Raw genomic sequence first — 23,878 nt, 5'->3', positions numbered from 1 at the left:
AAGCCCTGATAGCTATGGGACAGCGCATTTCTGGATTTGTTCCTAGGCCTAACCGCGCATCTAATTCCAAATTTCAAAGTGTTTCAAGCATCAATATCGGATTTGCATTGAATCTGAAGTGGCGCATTTGAAAAGAGCCTACATGTCTGTAAGTATACCGCAGGTACCGAAACAATATTTCTAACAAATTAATCCGATTTCAGAGCAAAGAATTCAATTATTTTAAGCTAAAAGCTACTGTAATTGGAACACACTATTAAAGTGTTTAAGATATAGCACAATTTGGCATTATCGCCAACCGACGTTTACTCGAACGGTTTATGTGACGTTCGAGTAAATGTCGGTTGGCAATAATTGGTAACGTATTACATAAACCTCGCGACAAAAAGGGACTCTGGACATGTAGAAACTGAGGTATCGTTAAAAATTTATCTCTCGAGTTCTTGTTTTAACATGTCAGTTTACAAATTGAGGGAGGGCATTGAAACCATGTAGCTAATTCGCTTTTTTATCCTGGTCCTGACTACATACTGAGCTTGACTGCAATTAAACTTTTATGACCGCTCTTTCCCATAACAGGCAAACAAAATTTGTTCCGTTGCTCGCCAGCTAAGTTTAAAGTTAAGCTGTGGAAGACGAAGAAGCAAGAAAAATCATCCACGCCTTATTTAAATCGCGACACCTGGAAACCGACAGCAAAACTGCAAGATTGGCAAATGTCAGGGTCGGCATGACTAATAAGGAGACATTTTAGCATGCCGAAGTCATTTTAGGGCGGCAAAACTGTTTAAACCGATTCTTAGTCAGAGATATTTCCGTTTTCGCCTGAAAAAGAAGATAAGAGATTTTTTATGAGGAAATTGCTTCAATATTTTAACAGAACGGGAGTGCTCGCTTATCGAAAAGTATATCAAAACAAGCCTTATCAACTTCCCAGTGACATTTAGTTTCGTGGCAATAAGAAAACTGAGACAAATCTACATTACGGAATTCACCTTGAGGCATTCATTATCTTTACATCTTCTTTTGGCACTCTAGGTTGGTTTAGTGTGAAGAGCAGTAAGCTTCTTCAAGAATACAATTTTCATTGATAAATAATTTCCAAGGACGAAGTGTGCGCTAATTTTTCGTGTTAGGAATTTCAGATCAGCTGGAGGCACTTCAAAAGGAATTTTGATATAACATCTGTCTCCTTTAATCCAGTCAAAGCATGAATTAACTGGCAGTCAACCAATCAAGTTGCACTTGTTTGCGTTGTACATTACTCTCTTTTATTTCGCTCGGCGAGAACGCGCCATGAAATAAACGAAATCCGCCTTGCTTAAACATTATCAGTAAAAGAACAATTTTGGTTCATTTAGCGGGAATATGTGGCATGAATGTTAAAGCCGATAATTATAACGAATACAGCCGTGGGCATTATCGTCCGATATACCAGTCGCCTGTCGAGTTGTTTTGTAATAAATACTTCATTCAGGTTTAAAAAAGCAACGATTCTATCAATATTTGTAATGTTCAGTTTGTCGTTTCGTTCATCAGGCTTTTAATTCAGTGGAAATGTTTTGCCACTCCACATCACAACTTATATTAGTTTACTTTGGCGGGAAAACGTGGTTTGAATTTTGAAGATGTTACCTTGCAAAAATTTTCTAACTCGCCGTTTTGAGTGATGGCCTTGATAATCTAAAATTGCTTATTAATAACTTTTATTGCTTTTTTGCTGATAACAGACAAAATATTCAGCAATACCTGAGAAAGTGCAATGAAAAATTAAAATATTTACTGTATGAATAGAAATCCCAGTGAAGCAAGCCAGGGTTTCTATATTCGCTGTAGGCAATTCTTTTTTACGACAACGCCGCAAAGTTGTACTCAGCTCAGTGAATGAAATTAATTAACAGATGACAAATCACATTATTTTTAATAAAAACACGTTATCGATAATATTACCGACAGTCAACACACCGAAAAAATATAAAAAACACCAGACAAACAATCAACGCAAATGCCACGTCTTTTAGGTTTTAAATTAATTTTTCTGGAGAGAAATACAATTTTGATATCGTTTTTACGTACATCGCTTAAAAATATTTTGTTCAATTTTCAAATAAAAATTCTAAATAAAACCTACTCTAACATTACATTTTCCTTTCTTTTACTATAAACGTGAATTTCACCTTCTCAGGTTTGTTATAAAATTAATATAGATTTTTTTGGAGACAAATAATATTTTGTCCAGTTTGGTTTTAAATAAAATTCCTAAATAAAACCTACTATAATATTTCAAATTTATTTTGCTTTTACTATAAACGTGGATTTTTTTATGATCTTCTTTTTTGATTTCTGCCAGTGTATTGAATGTGTGAGTTTTCTAGAAAATTCTTTTATTTTGACTAAGTATTAATTTTTCATTACAATGTTATTTTTTAAATTAGTGCAAACTTGAATACGAATAAAAGTTCTTTATAATTCGTCTAAATAAGTCAAAGTTCCAATAATTTTAATTTACTGATATCGCCTCAGGGGCGCTCAAATGGTGCAGTATTATATCAGCTCCTTTTCCAGTGTTTAACAAATTTCATCTTTCATGAACATAAATCTCCAAGAGTAGCACTAAGGGTTATTATTTAAAACAACATTCTCTTTTTTCTTAGTTCTTCGTGGATGAAAGTAAGATTAACATCAAACAGCTAATATAAGACGACTAAGCAAAGTTTGTAACGAGCATTTTAGTAAGATGACTACTGAAGACGAAATGTAAAGAAATTCATTCATAAATTCAAATTTTAAGTTAGAATATAATTGCCATTTTTTGTTTATTTTCAAATGGGATTGTTGACATCCTGCAGGTGAAAGTCTTTTACAGTTTAGTCTGAAAATTTAGTCTGCATAAGTATTTTGTAGCTGCAAGGCATGGAAACTACATACAATTGCGACATCACGGAAGCAATTTCGTGTTTCTCCCATTAGCTCGCTTTCAATGGTCTCCTCTCCTTCGAGTACGAAAAGTCGTTCCTGCCTTTGTGCGAGGTATGATTTAATGTTTTGTTTTGATTCTTATTGGTTTCAGTAGTATCTACCAGACTGATAGACGGAATAGCGTTTTTAATATTTTGCCACATATTGTGTGCAATTGCCGATGTTCCTCGTAATTCCTGGTATTGAGGCTTATTCTCCCTCTAGATGAGATATCAGTCCGTGGCAGATTAGCTCCGGCACTTTGTCAGATTATCCCGTCAAACCGATCAGGCTGGATACAATTTGTTTATTACATGACCAAAAATACTACACGTAGAGAAAATGCGTTGTCCGTTGTCAAATCGTAGTGCTTCTAATGTAATACTGTTTCACGAGACTGAAGAAATACTCTTTAAATAAAAAAATGACCGCTTTCTTCGTGTCATTTACCTTAGCGGAGATTCTTTTTTATATATATACAGTATGTCTATAATTTCTTGAATTAGCCTAAAAATGTTTCGCGCGAGAAAAAAAATGCCTACTCCTTATATGAATACATATCACTCGACTTAGCAGGTACGTTTTAAGCAGGTTGACCGGTATTTAGAAAAAATTGCTCGGGCATGCAAACTGTTTGAGAAGAACTGAAAATCTCTGCCCACGGCCTATCTTTACGATGAACTGGAGTCACGTTTTTCTAATATTTAGTAATTTCGAATCAATTCAAGCGATTTTCTGAAGTCACGGAACAATAATGAAACCCAAGATGCCGAATTATTTTGGTCGTATTATTTCCTATTAGCGTTTGGTCGCCCTACGTCAAGATAGTTTTTTAACCTTAATGATCAATGTATTTTTATTAATTTTACTGCGAATTTCAATTATATATTTTTAGTCGTTCGTCTTGCTTTTAGGGGTTTTTAATCAACTTTGTTATTTCGATTTTATTCATTTTTTTTTGCCATTTTTTTTCTCAGGACCTCCCGAAACCACCTTTAGTGGAGCCTCCTGTTAAAAATCATTATTATTATAAGTAGGTTTGGAAATACCGACCTCGTGCACTTGAAAATTATCACTTTGCCGCTGTCAAAAAAAAAACGTGAACACGTTTTTAAAAATCGCTGAAATGTTCGTCACGGAAGAGGAAACGGAAATGGTTAGGTTAATTACAACGGTTTATCGTTGACGTTCATGCTTTTTGGCACCTGTCATCAGTCGCCATGAGCGTCGTGGCGGGACTGGACTTCTCACGTCCTTTCTTCTTGCCGCGTTCGGGGGCTGTTGCGCGCTTTCTGCGGGCGCTCACGGTGGTCGCGTTTCGTGGTGTTCTCTCAGTGTCCCGGCTCCCACACGTTCCGCCTTCCTTCCATCCACTGGGGCCACTTCATGTGCTGTCGTTGTGTTCCTGGTAAGCCTTACGTCATTGGGCGACATGTTTTCGCCATTCTTCTTTTTTCCTTTTTTTGTGCGCTTGCTGGATGCTAGTTTCCCTCGTGACTTCTCCAGCTACCACTGTTGTTGGCCTTGGTTGAACTGTTGATTTGCGGATTTTTACTCATGTTGATAGCAGACAGTCACTAGGATACCACAGAAAAGTCGTTATTCTTTCATACCATTCATGCATTTATTCGTTTGTTCGTTCTTTTGTTCGTTGGTTCGTTCGTTTGGTTGGTTGATTGGTTGGTTGGTTAATTAATTTATGAATTTCCCCCATTTTTTAAGTGCGCCGTTTTTTTCTTTTTTTGGTTTTGTTTTGTTGTTTTTTAAGAACTTACCTGTGTTTATCATTCTCTATTGCGGGGGTGGTGGTTCTTAGCAATTATTTTAACTTTTTTTAGCTAAAATTGCCAACAATTTTAGAACTTACGCAGTGTCATTGTTCTTATTTTCTAAATTAAAGGGTATTTATTTGTATCTTTTCTTGATGGATCCAGGGGATGGCTAGCATGTACCCAATCCACCCCTCTCCCTTTTTAACAAAAAGACGATTTAGAATTATAATATACTGGAAACACGATCAAAAAGAAAAAAGAAATTAATGGAATTTGACAGACAGCTGAGCAGTAATGCGTTCTGTGACTCTTTTGCTTTCAAATTCTTGGTACGCAGCTGCTCCGTAAAGAAGAGATGCGCTAGTGAAATCCTCTTGACAACAAGAATACTGATCATGTAAGAGACGGTACATTTAACACCGACCTTCTGAGGTTTGATTTGACCAGTCTACATTTACTAAACTAAAAACAATGTTTTAATGGTTATTTTATTTGACATCGATATAAAATACGCTTTTCCGTGCAATTCTGTTTTTGTTGCATACGTGCAACATTTTAATCTATGATACTCTAAGGGAAAAAGGCAATTTATGCGAAAAGTGAAATGCGTTATTAGTATATTGGTCATCTTGTATGTGTGATTTGTTTCATATCATTTATTATATTTTTCGCTAAATTTAAAAAAAAAAAACATGTAGAATTGAAGAACCTTTCTCGATCGTCGAAAGGAAGTTAAGGTCAGTAAATTAATCAGTTTTCTTGTACCTTTCTCTAAACTGTCTCTGCTAGTTGGAGAGCTGTAGGCTTCATTTACTGAGGTTTCAAGTAAGAGGATTTTTGAACAGAAGATAATGGTAAATGCGTAGTTTCCACGAGTTTACTGCACCTGAGTGGTAGAGAGACTGAGCAGTGTGCGGAAGGCCACTGGTTCTACTCCTTTTGAAAGTACTAGGAAATTGTCTTTCCGATTAGCTTTTGTTTCTCTTACAACAAATTATTCAAGAGCATTTGATTCAAGCTTCTTTATATCTCCTTTAATATTAGGCCTCCTTTTAAGGTAGCACTAAGGCTTTATGATTTTTATCTTGCCTCATCAACGACGAATGTAGCGCTTGTATTTATGTAAGTGCGACAAAGGCCAAAAAAAAAGTCGAACAAGGATTAGTTTATGCAAATATTTTTAATTTTTTTCCATACAGCTATTGTAGTCACAGTTTTCAAGGCCAAAGACAGCTATATTGTTTTAGCAATCTCTGCAACTACAAGAAATGGATCCAGTTTACGACTTCCGACAACATTTGGCAACGATTTTATGAGATTTTCTGTCTGGGCTATCAGTTTTTCCCATTCAAAGGAAATTCATATCGCTTTTCTGAGGTATTTCGCAATATAACAGGCTTCAGTAATTAAACTCGATGCTTTTTTACCTTAAGATTTTAAACAATTAATATTCGTTCTTATGAATTCTTAATATTTAGTACCTTTACGCTATAAAAGTTTTCTTCGCATAAATACCACAAGAGCAATTGGCTCAAAACAGACAATTAATTGCAAATGCGTTTGACATAAAATCTACTCTATACATTATTTAAAATAGCGTGTGTCAAAAAGTGTCATAACGCCTATTGGCGCTGAACGGATGAAAATCAGTGTGCGAGAGGGGTTGCCGGTAAGTTTACTTTGTACAAAAAACCTGTGTTAGTTCTTTAATGCCTAATAGTGCATTTTCCTCCTCTTTCATTTTGAAGCTGCAACCTTAGATTTGGCGCATCACAAATGTTAAAAGGAAACACAAAACTGGACAAAGAAACAAATCAAAAATAACTTCTTTTGGATGATTTAGCGATGACGAGTATTTGAAAATATTGTTACTTTTAATATTTGTTCCAAAAGACTGTCAAAACGCTTAAAGAAACGTGTTTAGGTTTCCAATAGTGAGCAAATATCCCATGCGTCTATTTAGCGTTTGGTTGTTTATTCCTGAGAACTTGTCACGTAGTTATTGATGGCTTCCACCAAAAATACTTAGCTTGCATTAGAGAAAGACGAATTTACATATGGTAAGCTCTTAAGCGTTAAAATCAGTCAGTTTTAAATTAATATAATCTATAAAGAAAGGCGTTTTGCGAAACGTTTGAGAAAAATGAAAAGCAAGATTACGGTGTGTTTTTCTAATGTTAGTCTGTGTAGGAGGCAGTGAATACTATTTGAAATTATTTATGCGACGTTAAAACTCCATTACTTATCACTCTGACAGATGGGAAAAAGTGGCAACAATAGAAGCTATAAAATTATCGCCATTTACTTTTTAAGAGCTTGTATTCCTGCCATTAATTCCCCTTCTGTTTACTTCCAAATAAAACAATGAAGTTGTCTTTTTCCTGTCAAAAAGGAAACCAATATCACTTCTATTGACGTGATGGAAGCAACCATTTTCCGCTGTGTGTGTGCGCGTCAACTGTCAATTCTCTTTTCTTTTTCTTTTTTTTCACTGAGATGCCACGAAACGTTGCAGTCAGACCATTGTTTTGAAATAAACGTACGCAGACAGTGATTAACGGCTTTATGCATTCTGATGATCATTCTAAAGCTAAATGTGAGCATCACACGGACGTGATAGTTCTCATGTATAACCCATACGTGACCCATTTCTCAGACGAATGTTTGCACATGCAATTAATTATACTTTTAAACCGAATTATTCGCGCTTATTCATTCAGATTCAGAAGATCTGTGCTCTTGCTTAGTGACAATTTAGGTTAGTTCGTTTCTTATTTATTCATTTTAATATAGAAGCCCGTCATATTGGCACGCTTATTTCCAGCTACGTGCTGATATTCTTCGTAATTTGAAAAAATAAGTAAGGCAAAAAAGTTAATTCCGGTTTAATTTTCAGTGACAGTATGGCAGTGTTTTTCTTTTTCTCAGGTGAATATCAAGAATTTACTAGGATATTACCAAATCCCATAAAAAATTTATAACCTTTTGAGGAAACCTTTGAGACGAATGCCACGAAACTGCGCCAAAACAGACCGCATAGGTAGAGCTGATACATAATCCGGCCAGCTGCAACTAAACTGACCAACCAACGGTTCATCTTTTTCTTTCCCAGTGACGGTAGGAGCGGAACTTAAGTGTGGCAATGGGTTCAATAAAGTGGCTTGTAATGCTCATTTTTGCATCAAATTGGAAGGTAAGATGACCGTTGTTTTGACAGTTCAACTTAATGCTCAATTTTAACCACATAACAGACAACTTTACGTACGAATGTTTTTTCCTGCAGGAGGAAGAGGCAGTGTGTAAACACGAATCGACGCCACAGCCTGAAGGTATAGTGATTTGATAGCGGGGGGGGGGGGGGGGGGGAAGGAAATAATAAAAAGTGTTAAAAATAGGCCAGATGGTTTGTTGTCAAAAACCTTTACCTCTCATTGTGAAATATAAATAAAAAATTTAGTCTGCGTCTTAACGTCTTTTTCTATACATGTTCTTCTGTTTTTGAAGTTGTTCAAGTTGTTGCTTGTTGCTGTTTGTTGAAACTCCGTTCTTTTGTCTATGACATCATTATTATGCTGATCACGGCTTCAAAGAAATTCAGCAAAAAGTTATTTTAGACATTTTCACACTGATATCCCCCCTCATCCCCATCAATGTTGATTGAATTCCAGGGAGGGGTACAGAAAAAAAATATTTTTCCAGCGAGGGCATGTTGTTGTTGTTGTTGTTCTTTTTTTTTTTTAAAAAAAAAAGCAATTTCTGGAAGGATGTCTATTTTACAAGTGGTTGTAGTTAAAGCATAGTGTAGACCAGTCTTTAGGGTTCATAAACAGCAAAGTTCAATAAAAAAAAAATAGTATTTGTCTATTTTACAGATCTCTTCGCGTGCACGTCCAGCCTCCTAAGACAAAACAGTTCCGTCATATTGCGTGACGTCTCGACAGTTTGTGCCACAGAAAAAAGATTTTCCCAAAAATATGCTGACAACAAAGCAATTTTGTGTTCTTCACCTTCACCTCCAGACCCATATCTTCAGATAAGGTTTGAATATTTCTACGATGTGTGTGCGATAACCACGTGGACGAACAATTCAAATCTTACAGAGACAAACTTCAAGATTCAATTTTCCAATTCTGGACACTTCTGGTACTATTACACGGAGATGGGGCAAGTCAAGGTAAATGCGTTTCATAATGTTTCTAACTGATTTCTTCTGGTCAGTACATCTTACCTTGCTATTAGATTACGATAGTGTGAGTTCAATTTCCGCTCTTACACAATAAACACGGAGTATAGGTAATTGACGTCTTTGATGATAAACAATACTTCAACTGCAATCAGTACGTTAACTATCAAACCGTTGTCCCGCAAATTTAAATTCTATCGAGTTGAATGAAAAAGCTTGAAAAGGTTTTCTTTGCTTTTACAAGAATTAACCAGCCCACAAGTTACTCATTCTTGCTCTCCCACCTTCTTCAGAACATTGTGCAAAAACTGCACTGTCGTTGCCTAAATACAGTAAAGAACTTTTCGTTGTCTTTCCTCATTTGTCAGGATTTTCAAGGAGCAAGAAACAGCAGTAACGTATCTTTACACCATGTTCATCTAACAACAAAGTATATTCGTTTCGTTCCTGTGAAATGGGAAAGAGGCAGTTGTCTTCAATTCGCGATACATGGAAATATTGCTAGTAAGTTTTTCTTTATGCTAGATTTGAGGTCATAACATAAAGTATTTCTGAACAATTTCACAATAGTTAATATTCTTCTTAGTAAAAACTGTAGATTTTTTCATTGAAATTAGTAAATAAATGCATTGGGCAAGATGGAAAAATAGTCTGCACTAAAGCACCGACAGAGGAGGGTTTTCAGGCAATGTATTCTTTATGCTTAATGCTTCCAATCTACAAACCTTGTAACCCTTAAATCTATTGATCAAAGCAAACTTCCAATTGTATAGAAAATTTGTTTGCTCTTCCAAGTTATATCAATTACTGTCATGCGCTTTATACATGAGCCTCTGGCTCCGATAGGGAGGGTAACCTCATCCTGCGTTATGAATCTAATAAATTGATTGATTGATTGATTGATTGATTGATTGATTGATTGATTGATTGATTGATTGATCTATTGCTTGCTTGCTTGCTTGCTTGCTTGCTTGCTTGCTTGCTTGCTTGCTTGCTTGCTTGCTTCCTATGTTTATGGCAAGGAAAGCAGGTTTCGCGTCCTGTTTTGGAAGCTTGGAAACAACCTGACGTCACAGAATCAATTGGCATGATGTTTTAGTTGCGCAGTTGTGAAAAATAACAAATTCAAAGTTGATATTTCAAAAACTGTTTACAGAACGTTAAAAGTCGAAAGTCAAAAAAATTTGTTTAGTAGAATAGTATTGTATACAGTTTTTAATTTGTAGTTTTTTAATACTTTTTTAGTTTTTATATAGAGGGCCACAAGTTTATTAGTGTTGTACACGTTTTAGTGCCACCCTCTTAAAAATAAAGAACTTACTATTTGTAGAAAAATGAAGCTCTAGTAGAGTCGAAAGGAGATTGTATGAATTACTATTATTTTGTTTCTGTTTAAAAGCATGTGAAAATTCCCAAAGGCGAATGGATCTGTGGTGTAGGAATGAATTATCTCATGATAATGTATCACACGCACAGTGTTCCGGTGGTCCAAGAGCCAGATTTGACAGGGATCAGACATCACCAAAGAAGTCCTGGCGATGCTATTACGAGTCAGCATTGAAATCAGATTTTAGCGGCTATAATGACACGCTGAAAAGCACTTGCTACGAAACCAGGCAAGAGCAGCTGAAACGACTAGCAAAAAGTTGTAAGTATTCCTCTTCAAACTAAAATAGGTAATTTCAGCAGGCGTTGTCAGACTAGACTGATTTTTGGTTTTATCGTTTTCTCTATCTAACTTTTCAAAACTTTAAAGTAAAGACCAGTATTTACCACATTTTGATTTTTAAAAGAACGCTAAGTACACCCAGCAGTGAATCGTACAGGAGAACTGTTAGGAAAAGCACTGGGGAATTTGCTCAGTTGAACTTTTTACTTGATGCTTATTAAAACCTCCTCTGGTACAAAGTTACAGAAAAAAGCAAATTTGGCACGGTTTGAGGCTAAATCACGTTTGTGGCTACATCAATAATATCTTAGTTTCCATTCTTTTCATTTTCTCCATAAAGTTAACTGTTATTTTTTCCTTAATTTCTAAAGGTACAAACATCTCCAAAGTGAAAAAGTGTGACTTGGTAAGTGAACAAACAAGTTCATAGGATTGAGATAGTATACAAACCAGCAAAGTACAAATTTCCATAAAAATGTTACTCGTACCATATTGTAAATTAAAGAAAGCATGTATGCGTAGAAGAGAATTTTCCTCTGAGAATTTTTTATTTTAGCACACCATGTTGTCGGATGTTAGAGCAACTAAGAAACACATGACATTTGCTTGCAGCCTGCACAAGAAACAAATAAATCTAAAGGAAAGATGAATATCTCAGATTACACAACAAACTTTTCTCAGCTGATGAAAAATTACGGAGCGCAAGACCAAATGTCGACAAGAGATATTCTTGACGTAGTGCATCTTCTTGAAAGCGTGTCACCAGATGAACTCCTGAGTAATGCTACTCAACAAAACAGAGATCTGTTTGCAAAGGTACATCGATGAATCAGTATTATTTACTCTGGGACCCAAATCGCCCAAATCGCCTATAGTCCCCACGCCTAAAGTCGCCTAAGTCGCCCAATCGCCCAATCGCTCTGTCGCTTTAAAGTGAACTTACTGCTTTTGGTGTACCATGATGATTCCCATGTACTGTTCCACAACTGTACTAGGTCGTCACCTAATGCCTAAGGTCACCTAAATCGCCCAAAGTCGCCTAAGTCGCCCAAATCGCCTTCGCCCAAATCGCCGTATTTTGGACAAATACTAATCGCCTAGTCGCCTTAAGTCGCGCAAAGTTACGGCGACTTTGTCCCAGAGTAGGCCTCGCCCGAGTGCTTTCATTTGATGAGTAAGCACAACACGAAAGTTGTTGTTAAAAATTTATTTACGTTCTTTTTGTAGACATTCTTAGAGATCTCAAGCACACTTTTCAACGAAGCCAACATTCCAACCTGGACAAATTCACTTCTAGTAAGTATATGGTCAGAATTTAATTTAAACTAGAAATGCATTTAGGAACCTTGTATCATTTTACCGTAACAAAATTAACTTCAATACGAAACTCGGAGAAAACGATGTACAATTTCAAGTCCAATTGCCAAAAGACCATGCCAAAAGACGTAGACATTTATTTTAATAGAATGTGCGAGATAGTTTCGTGCCATGGTGTGAAAACAACGTTTGAAAAAAAATTAATGACATTCCCGATGTCTTGTTTCGTGTGCATAATTCTCAGCCTATAACTAATCCCTACATTTAAAACCAAACATATCATCTTCCCATCCCTGACTTGGCATTTTTTCTCAGAATTCTACAACCTCGAGCAAAGTGTTAAAGGTCGTTGAAGACTTTGGCGTGGCATTCACCAAGTACTTGAAGTGCGACAACAAAACTGAAAATGGAAGAGTGTATTCCTTCTCCAACATCAGTGAGCCATTCTTAAACGTTCATCGTTAATTAATTTACTATTTTTTCTTCAAAAAAGTATATTAATGGGATCGACGTAATACATTATCTGTAAGAAATACTTACTTATTGGCGCATAAAGTCCCTAAGGGTTTTTGTAACAAGGCCAGTTTTTACAGGGTGGGATAATTGATCCCACCTCCAACACCCAACCTGAAGGGCCAGGGACTTCCAGGGAATAACGCCCCAGAAGATTTGTAAGAACGTGCCTTAAATAATTACACAAACAAGATATAAAATAAATAAAAAAAAAAAAAGTACTCATCCTCTACTCTACCCTCTCATTCTCATTCTCTTTCCCCTCCCCTTACCACCGACCACGCCCGTCAGTATTGCAACAAACGAATTTACACTCCGATCATATATTTAGTTTCTTTTAATAAACGGCACATCTTCCCGCTCTTCTCTAGTACCGCTCTACTTTCATGATGTGGCGTCATTATACAATACGGTCTCGGAGAGTCAAAAATGAGTAATATTAATGCGGTGCCCCTAAACATTCGAGAACGCAGCTTACTTGATGTGCAGTCTTCATAATCAGCATTGCGGAGATCTTTTTTAAACTAATGTGTTCATTTAAATCAGATGGTTGGCTCATAATAACATCTGTAGTGGTCACACCTCTCAATACGACACTCTCTCTGTGCCTTCGGTGTCCGTATTAAAATTTCAATCAGGAAAAAATGAAATAATGTTTAAATCGTTTTAACCGACCACAAAAATAACAAAAAAATGATTGTCAATATCTTTTTTGCGGTTGCCCCTAGATAAATAAATAAATAAATAAATAAATAAATAAATGATGCACTGGACAAGCTAAATAGTTCATTGTTTTCCACTTTCAATAACTTTTTAAAGTAATTTAATTTCACAGTATCGATTTCTGTTTTACAGAATTTATTGCACGGTCGTGCGTCAGCAGAAGTACATTTCCTATGAAGTTATTTTCCAGTCAAGGATGCAATTTAGACAATGATTCATCTGACGCCTGTAACACACTGAGAGAAGCTACGGACAGTGCTATAATTCCTCACTCATTAACGGACGGTAAGCTTCTTTTAAAACATTTCTTAACTGTTCTAACCGTGAAATATATGTCAAACTATAACTTCCCAGACCGAAAACTACTCATCTGCAAACCTGAAACGAGTAAGCGTATCGACAGTTGTTCGCTTGAAATCTTTAGAATTTAAAGAGAAAATAGGTAAGCTTCCATTGTGTTTCACCAGCCTAAGCACTTGATACTAAGTCATTAATATTGGATTTCTTTCTTTTGTATACTACAGAACATCAGCGATGGCAAATGTCATTTGTTTCTTACAAAAATGCCCACAGGGTATTTCCTGTGCAGTCAACTAAAGGAAACGGCCATCTAGGGTAAGAATCAACTGTCAATTTTGTTTTCTTTCTTGTTTATTTTACGTTGATAGCCAGATGTTGATGATTGGTTGGTTCTTCTTTATGTAGGCCTGTCAAGGTGGACAGCCGCATTATGTCTTTGAGTGTGAAACCTGATGGGTTAGTTTCTAAAGAAAACCCCGTGATCGTGACTTTAAAGCCGTTTTCTCGTGTAAGTAAAAATATATAATTTTTTTTTTCCGTTGGCTCAGGAAGCTCTTTTAAACTAGTCTAAATTTTACACTTACGATAGCTTTGACTATTATTTTTCAATTTTTGTTGTATGAGGCCAGTTTGGCCCAGGAGGGAGATCAACCTGCAACGGGTCGGCGATCTTTGTAAAACCAATCTACAGTCAGACTCGGAGATTTCGTCATCTTCATTACGTTAGAAACAAGTTTCTATTTTAATGTAATGAGAGAGAGAGAGAGAGAAAGAGAGAGAGAGAGATCATTAATCATAAGTTCGACACTTGTTCATCAAGTAGTTTGCTAAAAGGTCTGGGACAAAAGAGATTCTGCAAATCAGTTATCGATGTTACTTCAATTTTTTCTCCATAGAATTCGGAAAATGAGAATGATTTTCACTGTGGATTTTGGAACTTCAGTATTCCGTAAGTACCAGTTACAACATTTAAAAAAATAATACTATGTCATCAAGTATAACATAAGATGAAAGGCAATATAAAGGCCTCTGAATGTTGTCGTTAGAAATAATCTTGCGTTGATTTCAACTGAAAGCGATTGCATTTAACACCCACATATAAGATTAAGAACATCAGGATGAAGGTTGGCCAATAAAGCACCATATATAAAAGAACCAATTCAGCCTGATAAATCAAACAGGTTCTTATATAAAAAGAAATCGGATGCCAGAATACGAAAGCAATACAGTACTATGGTGTGCTGGACCATACAAAGTCTAAGAGCCATACAGTACCTGACACCAGGCATAACTAATCGATGACATCAATGGCATCAATGAAATCAATGAGTAATCAATAGGTAATCGATAGGTAATCAGTTGATTAGTCTGAATGCGATGTGATCGTGACTTGATGGCCACAAAATTTGGTTATCGATTAGTCATCGATTGCATCGTTAGTCATTGATTGCATTGATTAGTCATTGATTTCATTCATTACTCTCGTTCGTCTCATTCCGGAGTAATGCAACTGCTTATGCCGGCTGTCCCCGAGCCTTGCTGACAAAATCAACCGAGCAAATCTAAACCACGTAGTCGATTCTATCAGCGAACTTGTTAGTTTCACGCGGTTAGTCCGTGTTAGTTGTTTTTTTAGTGAGTAAGAGTTGGGTAAAGTGAAAATCAGAAAATTGCACATAGGAATCATCTGTTGTGTCTCGACAGAAGGTAAGCCTTTGGGCGTAATTTCGTCAGACGCCAGGCGTCACAAAAAAAAAAAGAAGGAAGGAAATGTTTGATGCAAAAGTCATGAGTATCATGGGTCATCGTGAGTATCAATAACATCAATAGGTATCAATGAATATGGTGAGTATCGGGTTCGTGGCAAAATTCGGCTTCGATTAGTCATCGATTTCTCTATCATCGCCAATATATGATTACCCATCGATTACTCTTGTACAATTGATGTCATTGATCTCGATTGCCTGGCTGACAGTAAGGATGGGACTGTGGGACTATAACAGTTGACATTGTATGTTAATTAAACCTCCAGTAATGTACAATGTATGGTATTTCGGAAAAAAAATTTAAGGACATTTTAAGGCTGATTTCTCACTAAGTAACCGGTAAATAAAAACATGATCAGCCTGAACCCGACATCATAGGTTCTCATATGCGGGTGTTTACCGTAACACACATTTGGTAAAGTTGCCGTATTAATTTTTTTTTGTCGCTGACTCTTTCCTCAGTGGCACACCAAACGGAGCCTGGTCAACTGACGGATGCAGTGTATTGTCAATCAACACGTCACAGGTCACGTGTCGGTGTACACATCTCACCAACTTTGCTCTTCTTCTTCAAGTGACTCCAGACTCTAACGTGAGTGCAACGCTTGAAGTCGACAGAAATAACTTACATTTCATAATCACTTCTAAATGCACTACAAGGTTAATAAAATAGAAACCTCGCCGTGTGTTAACAAGGTTGTTGCTAAAACGTCCCCCCCCCCCCCTTAAATTTCAGTATAGCACGCTCATCGTATTCGTGATCATTACTTATAGACCCAAGGAATACACAAAGATGTTCTTAAATGGATGACGTACCTGGGATGTTCGCTGTCACTGGCTGCTGAGATAGTCTGCTTGTTGGCATTTTTCCTGTTGACGTAAGTTACCACCTCTAATAATTGCTATTCGTGAGGTGGTGTAAAGGTCCTGATTGCAAGGTCTGAGTTCAAACCACATGCAAGACAGTTTACGGTCACATATAGCCTCTCTCCACCCAGGACTGTTAATGGATACTGGCTAATACTATTTTATAATGCCATTTTTTTATTTGCATAACCGGACTATCAAGTAAGTGGAACAGGCTGCCAAAGATCGTGATGTTCTTGAATTTCTTTTACATTCTTAGCCAGTCCTTTTTAACAGTTTTTCTCCCTCCCCCGCGCCCACCCCCCCCCCCCCCCCAGCACCTCCATAGATGTAGCCATATTGTTATTCTCTTTAGATGCAGATATTGCATTCAAGTATCAGAGGTGGAACAGGCCCTGAAACACGCGTAAAAAAAGTGACAAACTAACCTTGGAAGCTAATATTACTTAAATTATTTCAGGAAAATTAAAGAAGCTAAGGTTAAAATCCACATGAACTTGGTTGCATGCCTTGCAGTAGGCCATCTTGTGTTTTTAACTGGAGTGGAAAATGCAGCAGGTCGCAAGGTAAGGAGACCTATGTCTGACCATTCTATGATAAAATGAGGTTAAAATAATTCCAACTTAGCTTCCTATAAGTAACAACCTAGTTGATTTAGAATAAGGTGGCTTGTTTATTTGTCATAATACAGTGAGCTGCTGTAGAATCCTAAGTATTATTGCACGACTGCACATGTTGCAAGTTTGGTTATGAGATACCTTCAGGTGACAACTTCAAACTCCTATCGAACGCAAAGTAACTTAAAGTACCTATTTTTGCTGTATGCGTTTGAATGTGTTTTGGCCCATTGCCCACACTAAAACGCTGGTCAACGCTGACCTTTAACATCCAAAATGGACTTTCGAAAACGCTGAAACAACAGCCTAACGTACGATTTTTTTTTTTTTTTTTTTTTTTTTTTTTCCCCAATTTTTTTTTTTTTTTTACCAAATAAAACCCGCCCCAAAAATCCCCACGCAAAAAAAAAAAATATTCCCCCCCAAAAAAGGAGGAAAAAAAATATTTTATATAAGGGTTTAAAAAGGAAATAAAAAAAAAACACAAAAAAAATCTCCCCACCAAAAAAAAAAAGAGAAAAGGGACAAGATAGGAAAATTTTTTTGTTGATATTTTGGCCTGTTTTTACATTCATTCCAAAACATGAGGAAGTTGATTAAGAGCGTATTAATAGGCATTGCCAGTTTTTTCCATGACTCGCGTGCTCTGGACGAATGAAAGTCACCAAACAATTTTGAAAATCTCTTGTTCGAGGTCAATTTATGTTATGAAGGAAGATTTGGAAGAGGAGAATTAATTGAAGAAATGTTCTTGGCGGATTGTAACATCAATAGCGTACTACTAGACCACTTGTTTGCCAGCTATAATTTCCTTCAGAACTGTTTTCAGATCGGAGTACAACTACGACTTTCCAATTTCAATCCAGTTACGTTCCCAAAGCCCGCACTCCTCCATGTTGCTGACCGATTAAAAAGAAGACTATCGGTACGAGAGTGATATGAAATGCGATGATTAAAAGCATAAGCCGACTACAGGTTTAAAAAGTCGAACTCGTACTCAATCTGTACTCGTACTCCGATCTTAAGGTCGCTTATTATTTGATAGTACCTGACCCGGCTTCATTCCAGAAGTAGCTTATTGCCAAGGTATACAAACATATAAACATATTTGGTTTCTGTTTGCAGATGTTATGCAGCATTGTTGCAGTTACCCTTCATTTCTTTTTCCTGGCCTCCTTCATGTGGATGCTTGTGGAAGGAATCCACCTCCTATCGAAAGTGAAAACGGTCTTCCAACCGATAAACAAACTAGGAATAGCTTATGCTTTAGCATATGGTAAGCCACTCTCAATAAAATTAAATCCAATCTGACATTAATAAATCTTGGCTAAGGCTAAGTAAGAATTAAGATCAAACAGTACATCCACAGGCCCCTCCTGCCCCCGTCGTGCGTCGGGCACCTCCTCCCGCGGGCGCGGGCCTCCGGGCCCTCGCCCTCGGGGCTGCCGCCGTCTCCCTCGTCTGTTCTGCTCCTCCTGTACATCGTCAGTCGGTGAAGGGGGGGGGGGGGGGATTGACTACACTGATGATTGATTTTCACTAATATGCTTAACAGACATTGTAATAGAAAATTTTGGTTAAAAAAAATGAACCCTGATCAAGACAAAAGATCACAGACTTTTACCTTATCCGACGGCGCATCCCACTTTAAGCAAAGTCCGAAAGGGATCCCTTATATACAGCCGCTTTTGTTTGAAGCGTTGCGTTGAGTTACGTCACGTCACGTCCAAAATAATGGCTGTGAAGGATGCTGAGTCATTCGTTTAAAGCATGGTAACATGAATGATAGCCATAACCTTTTGTTTTCGCTTTTATTCCTAAGGGTTACCATTAGTGATAGTTGGAGGAACCTTTGCCGTGAAGTACAACGAGTATGGCACCATGAAACAGTAAGAACAGAGTTCCCTTTGAACTACAATGTCATATAGTTATCTTTCAGCCGCGCGACTATCATAATTTATTTTGTCTCTTTTTTCGTGCAGTTGCTGGTTGTCACTTTCATCTGGTACAATATGGTCATTTATTGTCCCCGTCTGCGGCATTATATTGGTTGGTATTTTCTTCTAGTATGGTATTATCTTAAGTCTATCAGATTGAGTTGAATTGTATCTTTGAATTCAACCTTATTTAGCACCTTATTTTCAACCTTATTTACCTTATATTTCACATCTCTCGGCAGGTAAATGTTATCATCTTGGCATATGTTCTGTACAGGTTGACGAACACGAAAGTCTTTACAAAACAAAGCGATTGGAAAAAAATACGGTTTGTATGCACAGCCTCTTTCAAAAGGCAAATTTCAAAATATTGAAATTTAAACTTGGCTCCGAGGGTCAGAGAAGTAGAGATTCTCACACACGAAGGGATATTTTGTAGGGACATGTTGCAGCGACATAATATAGCGGGGACAAAATCAAACATGTACACATACAAGGAAATGAAGCAGCACAGGTAACCAAAGCACTCTACGAGAGTTTGTATGGATGTACCATAAGAGCTTGTATGGATTTTAAAAAAAGTTGAGAAAAAGATATTTTATTTACCGTTGGAAAGTTATAAAAAACTTAAAACATTACCTGATGTCACGTTTTTGTCTTTCTAGTGCTTAAGAAAGCCATACGCGCGATTTTCGACTTAACCGTCGGTTGCGTAACTATGGCTTTCGAAAGCCTAGAAAGATACAAAACTGACATATAGGTGACGTTTTAAGTATTATGATAACGTTATAAGGTCGGGTAACAATTAGAGATATTTTTGTGAAGATTTATTTGAGATCCAGACAAGCCTTTATAATACGATCCATACATAGTTCTCCTAAGAGTGACCTACTTGTAGCTAACCTGTAGAATTCAGGCGTTTATTCTTTGTGGTAGTTGTGTCTACAGGCTAAAGTTTATTTTTTCTATTGCGCTTAGCGCTCGCCTCCATCTTGACCCGCAAAATAATAACTCGCACTTCGCGCTTTGACCCGCGAAAATAAACCGCCTAAATTCTCAAGCTAGTGGTAGCAGGAACATCTTGCTTAGAGACACGTCCCATAAAGGTATCAGTCGCAAAAATAGTACACCATAGGGTATGGTGTTTAGTTTCCACACACCTAATGCTAAAAGTATTTATTCTAGCCAAAAGTCCTAAAATTAAAGGCGGAAAATAAAATTTAAAAAAGTACAGCTACAAGTGTAAATCATCATCTAATATTCTGTTCTTGCTCTTCAGCGTCACTGTTCGTGCCTCGTTGGTAATGATACCTCTTCTCGGGCTGAGTTGGTTCTTTGGACTCATGGCCGTTAATCAGGACACTATAGTGTTTCAATATCTATTCGTTGGATTGAACTCACTTCAAGTAAGTTTCAAAATATTTGGTAGCATAGTCAAAAGCTGAGCTCGGTTGAACTCAAAAGCTTGTGTGAGCCCGAGCTTCAGCCGAGGATTTATCGATCTATAACGATTTTTGAGTTTTTCCAAAGTCGCTTCAATGAACGTTGTCTGTCTTGCCCTTCAAGCCACTTGTTTTGTTTTATTTGTTATTGTTTTTTTTTTACACTGTCACTATTATTTTAATTAAAATAGATCTTAATCATGCATACTTTTTCATGCATACTTTTCTCTTCTTTTTATCAGGGAGTGTTCCTCTTTCTTTTCCAATGTGCCGTCCATGAGGAGGTAACTTAAGTGCTACCATGAAATACCAATATAAAGAACAAGCCTTTTGGAACTAAACGTTACTTCAATTTGTTCTAAATTAAAAAACGGACCAAGATAAGTTTTTTTTCACGTGGCCTTTGTCTTTCCGCTTCTCGCCACGATAAGGCAAAAAAGGGTGAAATAGGGCCTGAACCAGTTACTATATTGATTCGTTGAACGAAAAGTACTTACTGAAAAGCTAACTCAAGTATCAATAGCTCAATGAAGTCTTGTTAAATGTAAACGATCACTTTTTTGGTAGAGGGACGGGTTCCTGACGTGTATAAATGTAACATGTTTCCTATCGTAGCTACCTCTAACTGACTTCAGGTATCGAAATGTGCGGAAACCTATCACTGAGTATCGTTTAAAATTATAGGTCAAAGCTAGTTTCAGAAACACCTTGAGAAGGAGACGAGTTACTCAGCAAGTCACCAGAATAGCCAGCAAGGCTCGGTCAAACGACCAAACACCAGAAGATCGTCACAAACCACACAGGGTAAGAACACAACCCTTGTTTCAAAGAACTTCACATAAGGTGACATTGTTCCTTATTCAGCATGCTCAGAATGCTTTTCTCTTTGTTTATTGTCGTCATAGCTCTCGCCAAAGGAAGCGTTTTCACTGCCTGGGGTTACCGTGGTTGATCACCACATCAAAGTGGTACAAACGGTTCGGTTGACTAAAATTATCCAGAGGTCCCAAGAGAACAGCAACACCAACAAAGCCTACCAACCAGATGAAGCGTCTGACACGTCAGTCAAATTTGCTTGGGGAAAAACATCATTGTAAACCTGACTCAGACAAGCATCTTTGCATGGGACAATGGTCGTGTTCTTTTGGGCCTAGCCGTTTCCACCTCAACTGTTTTTGGCTGTTTGGGTTGAAGTTTCCCACCGTTTTCGATTGGTTGGATCGCGTTGAGTTTTTTGTTCTTGTTATTAATATATTAGTTAATCGTTTTAACCGAAAATAGTTGAAAAAGTGTTGCATTGGGAAACTTCAACCAGATCAACCATTTTAACCTTGTTTGATGCTGGTTGAAGAAGTTGATCAACCAGACCAACCAAAAACGGTTTCTCATCCAGTAGAACACGAAAAAGCAAGCAAACAAACAAACAAACAAACAAAACAAACAAACAAACAAAACAAAACAAACAAACAAACAAAACAAACAAACAAACAAACAAACAAACAAAGGCAACCATCTAAAACGGTTTGTCCCAAAATAACACGACCAGAGTCACGTCATGAACGATAAATATTACTGCATAACAATATTTTGTTAACGGAGGAACAAACGAGAAGTGTATGAGAGTAGACAAGAGCTGGGAGAGAGTCGGCTTCAACTTTGATTTTATTGGCCTTCATCTTTGCGAGCAGTCAAGCGAGCTGTGAGCACACAAGAGTTAACATTATCTGCCTGTCAAACGAGCGAGCACACGACTCGCATGAATTTTTGAGCCCCAAAAAAGAACGAGAGTCGATAAGAGTACACTGGGGAGGATTGAGAGTCCGGGATGCAGAACACTGGCGTTGGCAGTCAAAGTCAAGGAGAGCATCAATTTGTTGAACTATTGTCAACTCATCGTTTTTGTTTTACTGAATAATCGCCTCTTTACCAATTCTCTGACTAAACCCTGGTTAAGTCTGTTTCCATAAATTACAGTACGTGAACATAATGTTATTTGAAACTAAATGGCCTGCACGGCTATGCCCATAAGCAGACCATTAACGCGTCTAAACAGTGACTTTTTCCCTTGGTTTTGATAACAGCTCCGAGATGAATAAGGACCAAACATTTGTATTCTGATGAAGACATGTTTTGAAAAATCGGCTGTCGTCTTCAGTTAATAATGAATGGTTCTGTACAAAGTTGAGCCTCGGAGCCAAGTTAGAATTGTGATGCATTTGAAAACTGGACTATTGCTAACGGCTAAGCCGGCGACAAATCAAATGCAGAAAAAAATATATCGAATGATAAATTTGCTTTTACGTCTTTGTATATATTTTTAAGCATAGTTAGGCGTGGTTTAAATTTAAGAAATTCTCTGTAAATAGATCTTCTGCTAAAGGTCCCGCTAGACAAAAAAGCAACTCGGTAGGGTTCAAACCTCTATTGAAAATCGATAAGTGAAAAATCGTCTGTAGTTACGTCTGCCTAGGGGTTGGTTCAAGCAACCAAACTTGAAAAGAGCGCGAGCAATAGGAGTTTCTCGGGTTCTTTTTATATGTTCAGGCTTCCCCGGAACCGAATCTTACGCACGCTTGGCCACCTCAATCAGTGGACGAAGCAAGTGTGAGAGTATTTGGATAAAAAGTGACCAAATCAACAGCTATCGAAAATCGCTAAATTCCCAAACAAGAATGTTTATTGGGAAAATGCGCTCCGTCTTTGCTTTGTCTGCTAAGAGGCCTACAAGTAAGCTCCTCTTCACAATAGCAAAACACTCCCATGTTTTATTAGGGTTACCATTTGAGGTGCCTACAACTCGTTCCAAAGCCCTTCTGTTGAGAACAGATCATCATTTGCCTATCACCGTAGCTTTCATTAGCACTGGCGAGATAAAAATGCCTAAAGTTAGAACCATAAGGAACAATTTTAATATTAAAATACCTTTATTACGTAAATAAATTACTGAGTATCATAAAATATCACACAATTTACAACAATGAAGCCTTTCGGCACTTTAACTTAAAGTAATTACAAGGTATTAGATTGACTGTGAATAAATACACAGAAACGCTATTTAGCACCCACGTCACCTTAACACTTACTTGTCGAAAGTACTGTTTGCTTTACTATTTATTTAGCTCAGCTTTGCAATTGATTAAAACAAACTCACGTTGTGTCCTAACTTCTCAGCACCAACATTGGCCGTTTTCATACTAAAAGACAGACAAATCGTCTGGACGAACAAGTCGTCTGACGATTTGTTCGTCTAGTGTGAATTTAAGACGGCTTTTAGATGACTTATCCCTCTAGACGACCAAGTCGTCCTCGAAAAATCGTCTTCCTAGACGCCGGACAAATTCAGACGACTTGTACGTCCAAAATCGTGTCCGTCCCGTTTTCACACTAAGACGATTTGTCCGTACTTAGACGATTTTTCCGTCTGGACGATTTGTCCGTCTCTAGTGTGAAAAACGGCCATTGTGTTTTTATAACCAATCAGGAGCAGGCCATTAGAAATCGTCACTTAGGATACTGGCGTTTTCCCCATCGCACTTGACCCTAGTTATAAGTTCTTTATTTCAGTTATGATTGGTTCATTGTGTTATTTTCATTATTTGTTGTGATTGGCCAGTTGAGATTACTTGGGTATTAATTAGACAGTCATTAGCTAACTGCTGAAGAACGTTTTAATCACTGACGTGTTTATCTCCATGGTAACAGGCGATGGTCCAATGACTAACTCACTCAAGTTACCAAGAAATTGTTAGACTGAGTACCACAACGATACTCCACTTAACAAAGGCCAGATAGTAACTTAAGGCATTAAAGGGAT

General features: G+C 37.3%; 1 protein-coding gene across 4 annotated transcripts; it reads left to right on the top strand.

The window, feature by feature from the left end:
• Nucleotides 1-106: 106 nt before the first annotated feature.
• LOC144644142 (uncharacterized) lies at nt 107-23,004 on the top strand. 4 transcript variants are annotated; one of them, XM_078503566.1, is made up of 25 exons: nt 107-148; nt 7,843-7,923; nt 8,014-8,059; nt 8,603-8,904; nt 9,282-9,417; nt 10,313-10,561; nt 10,954-10,988; nt 11,195-11,398; nt 11,810-11,878; nt 12,215-12,335; nt 13,268-13,420; nt 13,660-13,750; nt 13,841-13,943; nt 14,332-14,384; nt 15,664-15,793; nt 15,976-16,079; nt 16,529-16,634; nt 17,811-17,961; nt 18,508-18,574; nt 18,668-18,734; nt 18,865-18,950; nt 19,902-20,028; nt 20,307-20,348; nt 20,749-20,868; nt 20,970-23,004. In XM_078503566.1, exons 2-25 carry the CDS (start codon nt 7,873-7,875, stop codon nt 21,159-21,161), a joined length of 2,805 nt encoding a protein of 934 aa, XP_078359692.1. In that variant the 5' UTR covers nt 107-148; nt 7,843-7,872; the 3' UTR covers nt 21,162-23,004. The 4 variants fall into 4 exon arrangements, with proteins under 4 accessions (XP_078359692.1, XP_078359690.1, XP_078359691.1 ...); XM_078503564.1 differs by lacking the exon at nt 107-148 and adding an exon at nt 2,914-3,030; XM_078503565.1 differs by lacking the exon at nt 107-148 and adding an exon at nt 5,130-5,162.
• The last annotated feature ends 874 nt before the right edge of the window (nt 23,005-23,878 follow it).

This window comes from Oculina patagonica, chromosome 2, assembly GCF_052425735.1.
Source record: "Oculina patagonica isolate OP01 chromosome 2, crgOcupat, whole genome shotgun sequence".
Lineage (NCBI taxonomy): Eukaryota > Metazoa > Cnidaria > Anthozoa > Scleractinia > Oculinidae > Oculina > Oculina patagonica.
Note: the sequence above shows the minus strand (reverse complement) of the source record. Positions and strands in the feature narration are given on the sequence as shown.